The sequence below is a fragment of the Mauremys mutica genome, chromosome 5 (genome assembly GCF_020497125.1).
Source record: "Mauremys mutica isolate MM-2020 ecotype Southern chromosome 5, ASM2049712v1, whole genome shotgun sequence".
Lineage (NCBI taxonomy): Eukaryota > Metazoa > Chordata > Testudines > Geoemydidae > Mauremys > Mauremys mutica.
In genome coordinates, this window is record NC_059076.1 from 118293829 (window position 1) to 118307874 (window position 14046).

Below are 14046 nucleotides of genomic sequence, written 5' to 3' on the forward strand. Positions count from 1 at the left end.
AACAAATGTGTACTCTGAAGTGGCATTTTATATCTCTTAGGCGCTTTGTCTTGATCAAATATAAACAGTTAATTTTATTATGCGGTTTGCTATCCACTGGACACTTTAATGTTTGTTTGTACTCCTGTTTAATGGACCTCTTGCTATCCTTAACAACACCCAAAGCATATTAACTGAAATTAAGAAATTTTGTATCAAGACTTTCTTCTGCAAAGGCAAGACAATTCAGTTATGAAAAGAAAATGCATTCATTTTTACATCCCATAGTCTTATAAATAACTTGGACATCTAACCAATAAATTGCATAGTAACATTTACAATCAATGATACATTTGTTGCAGGATGGGAGGGAATTATAGCTGTTTGCCAATTTTTTCAGCTTTTGTATTGCAACACAGGATATAAAACTTTGATTTTTAAGTTGTTAAGAAATTCATCCATGAAATATAACTGAGCCATGAGATGCTCTCACCCTTCTGCCCCCATAGTAAATGGGTCCTTGTGAGCAGGTAACTCTCTCCTCTGCTCTAAGATAAAGTCCAAATGCTCTGAGGAAGAACAAATGAACCCCCTTCCGTGGGTATGACTTTATCAACAACCAAATAATGGATTATTGTTAATGCTATGCAGTAGCTTAGTAGAAATTTTCGTGCTTTGTGTTCAAATGGTTTCAAGTTCAAACCTGCCTAAGCTGTCACACAGATGGTGAATGTTTATTTCCCTCTAAGTTTATGTCCACACTTCAAGAAGGATGTTGAAAAATTGGAAAGGGTTGAGAGGAGAGCCATGGGAATGATTAAAGGATTGGAAAACATGCCCTATAGCGAGAAACTTATGAAACAATCTATTTAGTTTATCAAACAGAAGGTTAAGAGGTGACTTGATTACAGTCTATAAGTACCTACACGGGGATTGAAATTTGATAAAGCGCTCTTCACTCTAGCAGACTAAAGTATAAGATCCATTGGCTAGAAGTTGAAGCTAGACAAATTCAGACTAGAAATAAGATGCAAATTTTTAATAGTGAGGGTAATTAACCAGCAGAACAACTCAACAGACGTGGTGGATTCTCCATCAGTGGAAATTTTTAAATACGGATTGGAGGTTTTTCTAAAAGATATGTTCTAATACAACCACAGCTATTGGATTTGAAGCAAGAATTGATTCAGGGAAGTCCTGTGGCCTGTGATATGTCGGAAGTCAGTACTTCTGTAAAAAAAACAAAACAGAACCTTGTCTGGAATCTTAAACCTCCAAGTAAATCCGTGTAGTGCATATGCTGTTCTATCTACAGCATGTCTTGAAAATTAACTAGTAATTTCTCTGGTTTAACATTAGTTGGGGTTTGAGCTCTTTGCAGGAAGCTATGTTCCAGTTTCATATGAATTCTTCTGTCTGTTCATCTGTCTTCTGTCTTTTGACTGTAATGATACTATGACTAAGTATGTGAGCTGCTATCATCAGCACTACCTGAGATTTGTGCTTCTTTTTACCTTCAGAATAATGTCCACGAAAGGTGAACAGACTGAAAATACTAAAAAATGAAGTTATCAGTTCACAGAACAGCTTTGTATACAGGCTGGTAGACTAAACATCTCATCAATGACCCACCGATCTTTCTCAACCCAGTTCTGGAGTGATCATCTTTTTTGGAGACAGTAATTCAGACTATGCTGATTTAATCCTTTCTTCTTTGCTAAAGACTTTTTTGTTGACACCTGCCTGCTTTAAAATAGGTACATAAATCACCAGTTTACATTGTGTAGGCCAGTTTTCAGCTATACTGTACTGTACTAATGCCTTTCAGTCCTTGCTAATGGGCTGAATTTCAGCCAGCAACTGAGAGGCAAAAGTCTTAGGCCATTTTTGTCGTATACACTAAGGCCTCTTTGGGACTTATGGCCATTTTTTTTAAATTGTTGTTTGCAGTGATGTTGTAGTCATGTTGATCCCAGGATATTAGAGAGCAAGGTAGGCAAGGTAATATATATTTTTTATTGGACCAACTTCTGCTGGTGAAAGAGTCATGTTTCCAAGCTTACACACAACTCTTCTTCAGATGTGGGGAAGAGGGTCACAACTAAATATAACATGGAACAAATTTTTAAACGTGAGGAGTGCCTCACTGTAGATAAGATTTCTTTGTGTGTTTGGGGTGGTTGCTGGATCTGTGACGGTAAGTGTGGAGATCCAGGAGTTTCTTGTATAGAGTTGTCTGTACAGTTCCATTGTTGAAACTGATTATGGTGTTCAGTTGATACTGGTGTGGGAGTGTTCTAGAGAGAGTTTGATGGATGAGTGTTGATTTATTAAGTTGTGGTGGAAATCTATGAGGAAGTTTAGGTCATCTGTCCAGAGGATGAAAATACTATTGATGTATCTCAGTTTTGTGGTGCATTTGTCCAGAAATTCTTCCTCAAAGTAGCTCATGAAGTGGTTGGCATTTTGGGGAACCATCCTAGTACCCATGGCTGTTCCTATGTTTGGACAAAGTGTTTGTTAAATGTAAAATGGTTATGGGTAAGGATGAAATGGATGAGTTTGGTGAGGTGTTTGGGGTGCATAGCTGAAAGTTGTCCATTGTCTTGTAGATGTTTGAGGTAGATAGCGATGCCATTATTGTGAAGGATATTGGTTTATAGGGAGGTGGCATCCATGATGGCAAGGGAGGTTGCTAATGTTGTGGAGTTTCTGAAGGAAGTCAGTTTGTCCTGGAGAAAACTCGGCCTTTGTTTGCTGAGGTTTCTGTGAGTCCTGATGTTTCTTCAGAAAGAGTACAGTAGCCAGATAGGATGGGTTTGCCTGGGTTCTCTTGTTTATGTATCTTGGGGAGCACATTGAAGGTCCCTGGGGTGGGATCGTAAGGGATGAGGTGGTAGAGTTTCTCTTGAAGTTGTTTGGGGAAGGATTTGAGGATATCCTTAAATTCTTTGGTTAATTGTGCTGTGGGGTCTTCTTTGAGTTCTTTATAATAGATGGTGTTGGATGCACTTAGATACTGCAGAATATTCTCCAAGGAGAAAGTCTGGGATACATACACCTTAACACACTTAAAACTGCTTTCACCAAACAAGGACACTCCATCTGAAAAGTGGATCACATCAGGAACGAGCCACCCAAATACCCCAAGAGAACCTGCTTCAGTAGGGAATAAAAAGCCTCTGACCACACACCCCTAGTTATCACCTACTGCCCCTCACTAGAACTCATACAGGGTATCATGTAACAATTACAACCCCTACTCTTTTCCAAACCCCATCTTCTGGATTTCAAACACCCCTCTCCCCTACAAGCTCATCATTAGAAGCAAGCTAGCCATAGACCAGGACTCATCAACTCAAAGCAGCACCAAACTCTGCCATAACAGATGCAAAACCTGCAGACATATCTGCACTGCTACAATGATCAACACCCCCCATGACACACCTTTCAAAATCCATGGGTCTTACATATGCCTATCACAACATGTGGTGGGGTACCTTATCCAGTGCACTAAATGCCCCCATAACAACTATGGGGTGAAGCCAGGTGATCACTATACTCTCAAATGAACTCACACAGGAAAATGATAAAAGGCAAACACCCTATCCCCTGCAAGCAAACAGTTCACAAAACAATCATTCAATATCTGACCTCTCAGTCCTCATCCTCAAAGGAAACCTGCACAACCAACACCTTCAAAAAGAGAAGCCTGGGAGTTGAAATTCATAACTTCATTAGACAATAAAATCCTAGACTCAATAAAGACACTGGATTTATGGCTCAGTACAACAATCTATAACTCACTAACCCTCCTTTGTCCTACAATTGCAGAGGTGTTAACTGCCCACGTCACCTTGAATGGTCTCTTGCATCGTGTTAATTCCTTATGATGATGGCTACTGCTTTCTCATAGAGGTCAGGGAAGTCACAGAATCCGTGACTTCCAGAGATCTCCTTGAGTTGAGACCTCGGTGCCTGGGAGCTGTAGGGTCCCTGCCACCCTGATAGCTGGGAACTGCAGGGCCTGAGCTCCCAGCCGCAGAGGGTGGTAGGGGTGCCCTGCAGCTCCCAGCCACCGCAGGCAGCGGAGCCCCCGGGAGCTCCCTGCCGCTGAGGGCAGCGTGGGTGCCCTGCAGCTCCCAGGCGGCAGGGGTGCCCCACAGCTCCCAGCCCTGTGGGTGGCAGGGGTGCCCCGGAGCACGGAGCACTGCAGCTGGGGGAGGTGCCCGGGAGCTCCAAGCCAGAGCCACTGCAGGTGGCGGGGGTGCCCCGAGCTTTGAGCCACAGGTGGTGTGGGCACCCTGCAGCTCCCCAATTTGTCATGCATATTTTTAGCAAAAGTCACGGATAGATCATGGGCTTCTGTGAATTTTTCTTTATTTCTCGTGACCTGTGTGACTTTTACTAAAAATGCATGTGACCATATCTTAGCCTTACTTATAATAAACAGTCTGTTCCAGTTTGTTTTTAGCTGTGACACTCTGAATACCTTTCCCAGCCATGAAGAAGAACTCTTTATAAGCCTGAAAGTTTGTGTCCTTCAGCAACAGAAGTTGGTCCAATAAAAGATATTACCTCACCAATCTTCTCTCTCAGATTTTTAAAGGTATTTAGGCACCTAACAATGCAGATAGATGCTAAGTGATTTTCAAAAGTACCTAAACAGATTAGGTGCCTAATTCCCATTGGATTCAAGAGTTAAACACCTAACCTGCTTAGGTGCTTTAGAAAATCCCATTAGGCACCTATCAGCATCTTTAGACACCTAAATACCTTTAAAAATCTGGTCCATAGTGTAAGCAGGCCCTCACTACCACATTGCCAGTCTTTTGAACGAGCCAGCCAGAATTATGATTATTCCTGATTTTTAAAAAACATATGCCTTCACTGTAAGTCTAATATAGGTAGGCTTGGAAGGATTCAACTTTTTTGAGTAAATCTCAGTAAATGTCGATGTCACCGTATACACACAAACTGACAAAATAATTCTGTTGATAATAAATGAAGTTTACAGATATGAAAAATGCTGCTTGAGAACTTAGAGTTTGATTTAAGGATATTTACTATGTATATTTTGACATGGAATATTGACAATTTGTGTTTTAACCCTTATAAAGCTTCAGTTTTTTGAATTGCAGCATCCATGTAATTAAATAATACACTCCCACATGGTCTGGAACACCCCTATAATTTCCCCAAACTATGAAAATTTAAATCATTTAAAATAAATATGTAAAACCCATAATTGGGTGCAATTGAACAGTTAAATAGGTACAAATTTTAAAATGCTTAAAAACAAACATGATTATTATTTATCAAAATTATAAAAACAATAAATATCAAGTTCTGCCAAACCCACAGGATCTAATGCCTACAGTGGATGAGCATAATTCATCGCCACAGGTGCAGGAATGGAGTGGAATTTGCACCCCCTTGCAGCAACCTTAAGAAGTTCTAAATCTGACCATGGTACCTCAGCAGGTGGAAAAACTTGACTGACTCCTTGACATGAGCCCAGTGTTCTGACAACCAATTGCTGCTACTTCCCTGCCTTTTTTTATTTTTCTTTCTTCAAAGAATAGGTACTGGCAAGGTAGCAGCATACTCAGCCCCTGACTTTTCCACTGAAATTGTAAGCAGGTGCCAATTAAGATGATGGATTTTGCAATGGGCACACATATCCATATGAAAGCTATGAAATTCATGTAGGCCTCTGAACACGAGTCTGATAGTAAGGATTTTCAGTCAATACTGGCCTGTGTTTGATGCAAAACAATGACCTAGATATGGCAAGTTTGAGTCCTTGTATCATAGATTCATAGACTTTAAGGTCAGAAGGGACCATTATGATCATCTAGTCTGACCTCCTGCACAATGCAGGCCACAGAATCTCACCCACCCACTCCTGTATGAAACCTATCTCTGAGCCATTGAAGTCCTCAAATCATGGTTTAAAGACTTCAAGATGCAGAGAATCTTCCAGCAAATGACCCATGCCCCACTCTGCAGAGGAAGGCGAAAACCCCCCAGGGCCTCTACCCTGGAGGAAAATTCCTTTCCAGCCCCAAATATGGCAATCAGCTAAACCCTGAGCATGTGAGCAAGACTCACCAGCCAGACACCCAGGAAAGAATTCTCTGTAGTAACTCAGATCCCACCCCATCTAACATTGCATCACAAGTCATAGGGCATATTTACTGCTAATAGTCAAAGACCAATTAATTGCCAAAATTAGGCTATCCCATTATACCATCTCCTCCATAAACTTATCAAGCTTAGTCTTGAAGCCAGATATGTCTTTTGCCCCCTCTACTACTCTTGGAAGGCTGTTCCAGAACTTCATTCCTCTGATGGTTAGAAACCTTCGTCTAATTTCAAGTCTAAACTTCCTGATGGTCAGTTTAGATCCATTTGTTCTTGTGTCCACATTGGTACTGAGCTTAAATAATTCCTCTCCCTCCCTGGTATTTATTCCTCTGATATATTTATAGAGGGCAATCATATCTCCCCTCAGCCTTCTTTTGGTTAGGCTAAACAAGACAAGCTCTTTGAGTCTCCTTTCATATAACAGGTTTTCCATTCCTCGGATCATCCTAGTAGCCCTGCTCTGAACCTGTTCTAGTTTGAATTCATCCTTCTTAAACATGGGAGAACAGAACTGCACACAGTATTCCAGATGAGGTCTCACCAGTGCCTTGTATAACAGTACTAACACCTCCTTATCTCTACTGGAAATACCTCGCCTGATGCATCCCAAGACCACATTATCTTTTTTCACGGCTGTATCACATTGGTGGCTCGTAGTCATCCTGTGATCAACCAGTATTCCGAGGTCCTTCTCCTCCTCTGATACTTCCAAATGATGCGTCCCCATCTTATAACAATAATTCTTGTTATTAATCCCTAAATGCTTGACCTTGCACTTTTCACTATTAAATTTCATCCTATTACTATTACTCCAGTTTACAAGGTCATCCAGATCTTCCTGTATGATATGCCAGTCCTTCTCTGTATTGGCAATACCTCCCAGCTTCGTGTCATCCGCAAACTTTATTAGCACATTCCCACTTTTTGTGCCAAGGTCAGTAATAAAAAGATTAAATAGATTGGTCCCAAAACTGATCCCTGAGAAACTCCACTAGTAACCTCCCTCCAGCCTGACAGTTCACCTTTTAGTACAGTCCGTTGTAGTCTCCCCTTTAACCAGTTCCTTATCCACCTTTCAATTTTCATATTAATCCCCATCTTTTCCAATTTAGCTAATAATTCCCCATGTGGAACCGTATCAGATGCTTTACTAAAATCGAGGTAAATTAGATCCACTGTGTTTCCTTTGTCTAAAAAATCTGTTACCTTCTCAAAGAAGGAGATCAGGTTGGTTTGGCACCTTTTGTAAAACCACGTTGTATTTTGTCCCAATTACCATCGATCTCAATGTTCTCAACTACTTTCTCTTTTAAAAATTTTTCCAAGACCTTGCATACTACAGATGTCAAACTATCAGGCCTGTAGTTGCCCGGATCACTTTTTTTCCCTTTCTTAAAGATAGAGTCCCTTTTAGGTACATTTCCAACTGCTGGTACAGTGATACCAGCATTTGGAGTGATACACTCTATTCCAGCAAAAACTAGGGTACAAAATGTGAAGATTGCAGTTAAGCACTCGGGTCAGGAAATGCCAAAGTTAAGGTTACACAACCAGCTGAGCTCTGCCCCAAGGGATGTATGAATTACAATATAGAACCAGATTCTCTTATGTACTCTGTGTGGACAGTAAAGTTGCCATGGCATCTTGAGAGGGGAAGGTTGGTTTGTATTTTGCCAAGAATAGCTGTTTGCCCTAATATCCTTGGCCCAGTATTCTCTTTAACCCCACTGTCATGCTATGTAGTGTCACTATTTATATTGCAGTAGTGCCTAGGAGCACTAGTCATGGAGCAGCACCCTTACCCTGGCTGCTGCCTTCCATGCTCCAACTATGGTTACATAGTTGATGTGATCTCAGAAATCCTTAGAGATTGGCTGCTCCTAATTAAGTGACTGAAAGAGCTCCCTCATCCCTCTCCCGCCTCTAGACTGGCCAACAAGTGACATATGATTAAAATATGTGCTGCCCTGGGTTTTGTTTTATGTTGCACCATGATTTGCAGATCATAAAGGTATTTAGGTATAAAACCTAGTCCCTAGTTTTCAGGAGGTTCTTGCTGAGTGAATCAAATAAACCAGCTTTGCTATGTGGCTGGGGGAGAGGCAGGAAGAAGAGGGCTATTGCAGATTGTGAAGATAGTTCATTTGATTCACACAGTGAGAACATCCTTAAACCCAGGTATTTCACATCTTGGCCATTTGGACCCCAAAATTTAATTACTGCACACACACACACACACCTGCAGTGCTGCCCCCGCCTCCCCCACAGTCACTGCTGGCTGGGCCCTCCCTACCTTGCTACTGCATGTCCCTGCCCTCTGTAGGGCCAGGGACTCTCAGCTGCACCTCCTGCTCCAGCTTTGGGCCCCTTGTGTTATCTTTTGTCACCACCCCACCCCCAGGGATCAGAGAAAGGGGGACCTGCCCAGTGGACAGCAGGAAGGGATAAGAAAGCGGAGCTGACACCATGTTCGCAAGAGGGACACAGAGGAAGATCAGAAAGTGCAGCAGCTCATAGCTAGCTCTGCTTCCTCAACTGCCCTTGTGAAAATGGTATTGGCTCCATTCTCCACTCCCTCCACAACCTACCTCCATCTGAAGTCTCCTATTAGCTCTTGGGCAGCTCCCCACTTCTCTGGCCTCTCTCTGCTCCCTGGAGGGAAGAGGACTGGAGAAGGGATCAGGACCCCAGGGCTCCTGGCTGATGGTGCCTGTCCTCCAGAGCACTGTCTGTCAATCCAGTGCCAAGGGACCCAGAGCTGGGGGGAAAACCTGCCCCAAAAGAGTCATGTATCATATAATGCAGTCCAATTAAGAGATCTGTCTCCCATTGACTTCAGTAGGTTCAGGATTGGGCCATAGCTTTTACAGCAAAGTGCTTTATCTGTATGCAGGCAAACAAACAATGTAAGATACTAATTATCATTAACCCTTTTCCTGCTCTATGGATATTATTCCATATAAAAATTGTTAAAATAATGTTATGGTTGTAAAGCACTTGGGACTTAGGAGATGCACAAATTAAGGTTGCCAGGGTGATCTTAATAATGCCCCTTTGTGATTACATAGCCAGTATTATTTCAGTCATATCTGTGACTTCTCGGACCACTCAGCTAGGACAGTATGCTGAGTTATTTCCCTACTAGCTTTTACTAGCTTAGATCCCTGATGCTGCCAAAAAAGCACCCTTGATTTATTTGTCAGTCAGTAGCTTTCATGCTGACAATGGTTTCAGCTATTTAAAAGATTTATTTTCACAAGGTTTCTTTCCTATTTTATTTCTGTTAATCTTAGGCCTGCCATGAAATGTTAGAGAAGCAGAGACAGACACTGCATGATCTGGAAGAAGAGGATGACTGCCAAAGCACTGAGGCCATTGCAGAACTCCATCAGGTGATCTATTGATTTGTGCTAGTGGCTGCGAAAAGTCTGAAAATCTCCATTCCAGTTACAAAACAGGACTAGATCTCAGGCATAGAAACTTCAGAGATTTATCATTCATTTGATATTCTGCAGCTTCCGAGAGACTAGGTTAGTGCACTAATGGGCTTGGGATTTAGTCTTTTACTTTGGGAGACGTGGATGTCACAAATGAAAATGAATTTGGTCTCCTCCTACTCTGTGATAGATGTGGGGTTCCTAGCACTCTAGATGAACACCACTCATGACTTATTCTCTGACCACAAGTCAGCTCTTGGTAATATAAGGGACAACTTCCCTTTGTAGACTTGCAGAATTTTCCCTCTCTACGTGACCACACATCTTCATGCTTCCACTAGAAAAGTTTGCCTACACAATCTTCCAGGGGTAATTAGAACTAGGAAACATTTTAAGTACATGTCTACCCTGCCAGCTTACCTTGGCTTGGATCCTGTTTGCATAGTCCATCAAATGAGACAACTGCTCATGCTGTGGTAGACCAACTTGCTACAACAGCCTCCCAACTATAGTGCCTGCTACCCTTCTTTTGGCTTGCAGTATTCAGCTAAGAGTATAGCCAAGTGGTTAACCCATCAACCAGGGAACCCTGCAATCACACCAGCAGACAAGGCTTACAGCAGGAAGGCACTGGTGCCAGATATAAGGCAGGAAAGGGAAAACACATCTCATGTCCTAATACTTTTCCCAGACAAGGTGCTAGGGTGACCCCAGCCATAGAGGAAAAGCAAGAGAGACAAGGAAAGTATATGAGGCTTCTTGATTTACTTATAGAGCTCTAGGTACTGGGTTAATTTCTTGACAGTGTTGGTTCACTGACACTTAAATGAGGATTTTAATTTGTAATATTTAGTATTGGTCTTGCTAATTGGAAATTGTTGCTACTGATGAAGTTTTCATGCTTTGTCATCTTGGTGTTATGTGTGTAAGACTAATGCTATCTAATTGTAGCAAAAGCAATGATCTTTGATTGAGCTGAAAGTGATTAGTTGTAGTCTAACAGGCTCTGTTTTGATTAATTGTGACCAGTCTGGTGTGTTATGGATATCTCTAGTCCATATCACACCCGGTTGCATGGGCATCTTAGTACATGCTAATTATAGGATTATGCATTTGTTCCACTTTATAAGAGTTTTCATTGCCCTGTGCATTTTTTATCTATCAAGTTCTGATAAAGTTGAAAAAACCGACTAGTGGCATTTTACTTAGTAGAGTATGAACGTGTGCTGGAGTAGGTTTGTGTAACGGTTCTAGGAAAAGTATATTTGAGGAACAAACTACTTATTCAGAAAGGCGGAAAAAACTGGTTTGGAGGGTTGTGTTTGTGAATTTCAGTAGATGCTTTCTTCAGGAAATTTTTTAATTTAAGAAGAGTAAGTCAACATGTCTGCTAGTATTACATGTGATACGTATGCTTTGTAAAGGAGTCATTACCCTTCATCATTTTATTTGATGTCCTTAACATCAAAGATATTTCCCCCGAACACAATGCTTATGGAAGTTGTATTCCATTATTGGAAACTCAACTTCACTGACATTATAAGACCAGCTTAAAATCCTGTTTCTTTCAGCCTTGCTTTTGGCTAAGTTTTGTTTTCCATTAAAAATATTTGGGTGAATTAAACGTTTCTAATATTGACAGGCTGACAGGAAGCTGTGTGTAAGCTTCTTCTCACTCAGCCATAACCTGCCATGACACGCAAGCTGATTTTCAATGGCACTCATACTGCCCGGGTCCTGGCCACCTGTCCAGGGGGCTCTGCATTTTAATTTAATTTTAAATGAAGCTTCTTAAACATTTTAAAAACCTTATTTACCTTACATACAACAATAGGTTAGTTATATATTATAGACTTATAGAAAGAGACCTTATAAAAACATTAAAATGTATTACTAGCAGGGGAAATTTTAAATTAGAGTGAATAAGTGAAGACTCGGCACACCATTTCTGAAAGGTTGCCGACCCCTGTTCTATACTGTACCAGCTATTCCACTCCTGGGCCTGTCCTGAGTAGAGACTGCCAGTCATGTAAAACTAAAGCAAGTTCTTCAGTGGTTAGCAAATTGACTGATATCTACCAGGAATTTACATTCAAGAAACTAAACTCACATCTGGTTTTACAATAAGTAGTCTTTTATCCTTGTCCATCAAATGTAATCAGCTAATGCATCAACATCAAGTAATGGTCCCCCTCTCTCTCCTAGGTATAGCTGCTATTGATTGTATTAAAGGATGACATCAGAAAGTACATTACATAAGAGGCATAGGCTGTGAATGAAAAGGAATTTATTGTACTCTCCAAATACATTAAGAACAGGCTTGATCCTCAGCTGGCGTAAACCAGTGTAGCTCCGCTGAAGTCAAGCAGAGCTACCCTGATTTCCACAAGATTGAGTGTACAAGGAATAGTGGTTATTAAAACTGTCCATTACCTGGGGCATGAAACAAAGGCAAAGGAGAATTCCAGGGAAGAAATTATGTCTCAGAGAATCACAGTCTCTTCCCTGTTTCCTCTCCTCTCCCTCTTCTGCACCCCTTGCTCCAGGGGAAGAGTAATGTATAGAGTATCTGGAATCCCAGATGCTTTGGCCAGCACGTTAGAAAGCTAGAATCAAGGCTCCTCTTGCCCACGCTCCACTGTCTTGCAGATGCCATGCACAGCCCACTCTCCACCCACCCATCATGCCTGGAAGTGAGGTGCAGCAAGGCTGCCTAGAGGAATGAGGGAGCTTATTCTCCTGCGTGGCTGTGCTATAGCCAGGCACAATCAGGCCCTTCATTTCCATTTTGCCACTGCATGATATCGGCACACTCCTTTACAGTGTGAAGACAAAGATGGCATGCATCACCAAGGCATGGACAAGTGAGAGGCTCAGTTCAAGAGGTGAGGAAAGAGTCAAATAATTAGTTTGTTATTCAATTACAATTTCACATTTTCCTAAAAGCAAATATACATTACAAAGAAGGGTAAAAGAGTAAAAAATTGCTTTTCATTAACCAGATTGGAGCAAACAAGTCCTCTTTGTCATTTGATTTTTAGAATCAGAGGGGTAGCCGTGTTAGTCTGGATCTGTAAAATGCAACAATGAGTCCTGTGGCACCTTAAAGACTAACAGGTGTATTGGAGCATGAGCTTTCGTGGGTGAATACCCACTTTGTCAGACGCATGATTTTTAGAATATCACTGGAAAATTAGGCCCAGCTACATTCATGAAAGGTTAACAAGTGTAACCCACTAGTCACTCTGTTACATGTCCTCTTCTGTGCCTCATTCACTGAGGATGTGCGTCTGTTACAACTCTCACATCTTCTGTGGATCGGGCACAGAATGGGACATAATGCAAAGTGACTGGTGTACTACATTTCTCAGTCCAGAAGTAGTATTTAATCTTGTCCTGATCATTTGAGGTTCACAGCAGCGTGAATCCCAGACATGAGACCACTAATGCTGGCTGCCATCTTGGCTCACACCCCAGATTGAACCGGGGCCCCTCAGAGCTAGAGGATTGAATCTCAGCAGCCCAGCCATATTCAGGGAAGGTGAAAAATGGCAGTAGAATCATGCCCTTTGTCATGTAAAGCCTGGCAGAGTCAATATTGAACAGGGTGGTTGTATTTCTTCTCCTTTTAAAATATTTGAGAGTGAATTAAGATAGCATTCACCACAGACAGCAATACAAACTTCCCCTCGGTGCTCTGCCTGGAGGTGCCTCAATCTGGATCACTACAGGGATGGGAGGAGTCCAGTGTACATAATCAGACCTTTCAGTCTATGGCTGCTAATTAGAAGCCCTTACGTTGTTTTTAACAGTCCTCCTGGAATTCAGAGCCACTTTGGATGGTAGTTTGAATAAAATAGACAGCAGTCCTTTAGGAAATGGACAGATTATAGAAATTGCCATATTGGATCAAACTCATGGGTCCATCTACACTAGTATCCCGACTCTGACAGTGACCAGCAGCAGACACTTCAGAGGAAGGTGCAAGAAATCCTGCAGTCATATAGACTCGTGGTTTCTGAGGGATAATTTCAGCTGGTAAAAATTCAATGACTTTTGATCCAGGCAGTTTTTAAACCAGTTACCTAATGGCACAAAGACCTCTGTTCCACTATGAATTATCTGAACCATCCAATCATAGAATCATAGAATCTCAGGGTTGGAAGGGACCTCAGGAGGTCATCTAGTCCAACCCCCTGCTCAAAGCAGGACCAAACCCAACTAAATCATCCCAGCCAGGGCTTTGTCAAGCCTGACCTTAAAAACCTCTAAGGAAGGAGATTCCACTACCTCCCTAGGTAACCCATTCCAGTTCTTCACCACCCTACTAGTGAAAAAGTTTTTCCTAATATCCAGCCTAAACCTCCCCCTCTGCAACTTGAGACCATTACTCCTTGTTCTGTCATCTTCTACCACTGAGAACAGTCTAGATCCATCCTCTTTGGAACCCCCTTTCAGGTAGTTGAAAGCAGCTATCAAA

General features: G+C 41.8%; 1 protein-coding gene across 3 annotated transcripts in view; it reads left to right on the forward strand.

Annotated features, from left to right (window-relative positions):
• EVC (EvC ciliary complex subunit 1) overlaps window positions 1-14046 on the forward strand; it is a 91108-nt gene that overhangs the window by 35625 nt on the left and 41437 nt on the right. For all 3 annotated transcript variants that reach the window (XM_045017524.1, XM_045017521.1, XM_045017522.1), the window contains one exon: window positions 9423-9521. In XM_045017524.1, the coding sequence (XP_044873459.1) occupies window positions 9423-9521 (99 nt within the window). The remainder of the gene's footprint in view (window positions 1-9422; window positions 9522-14046) is intronic.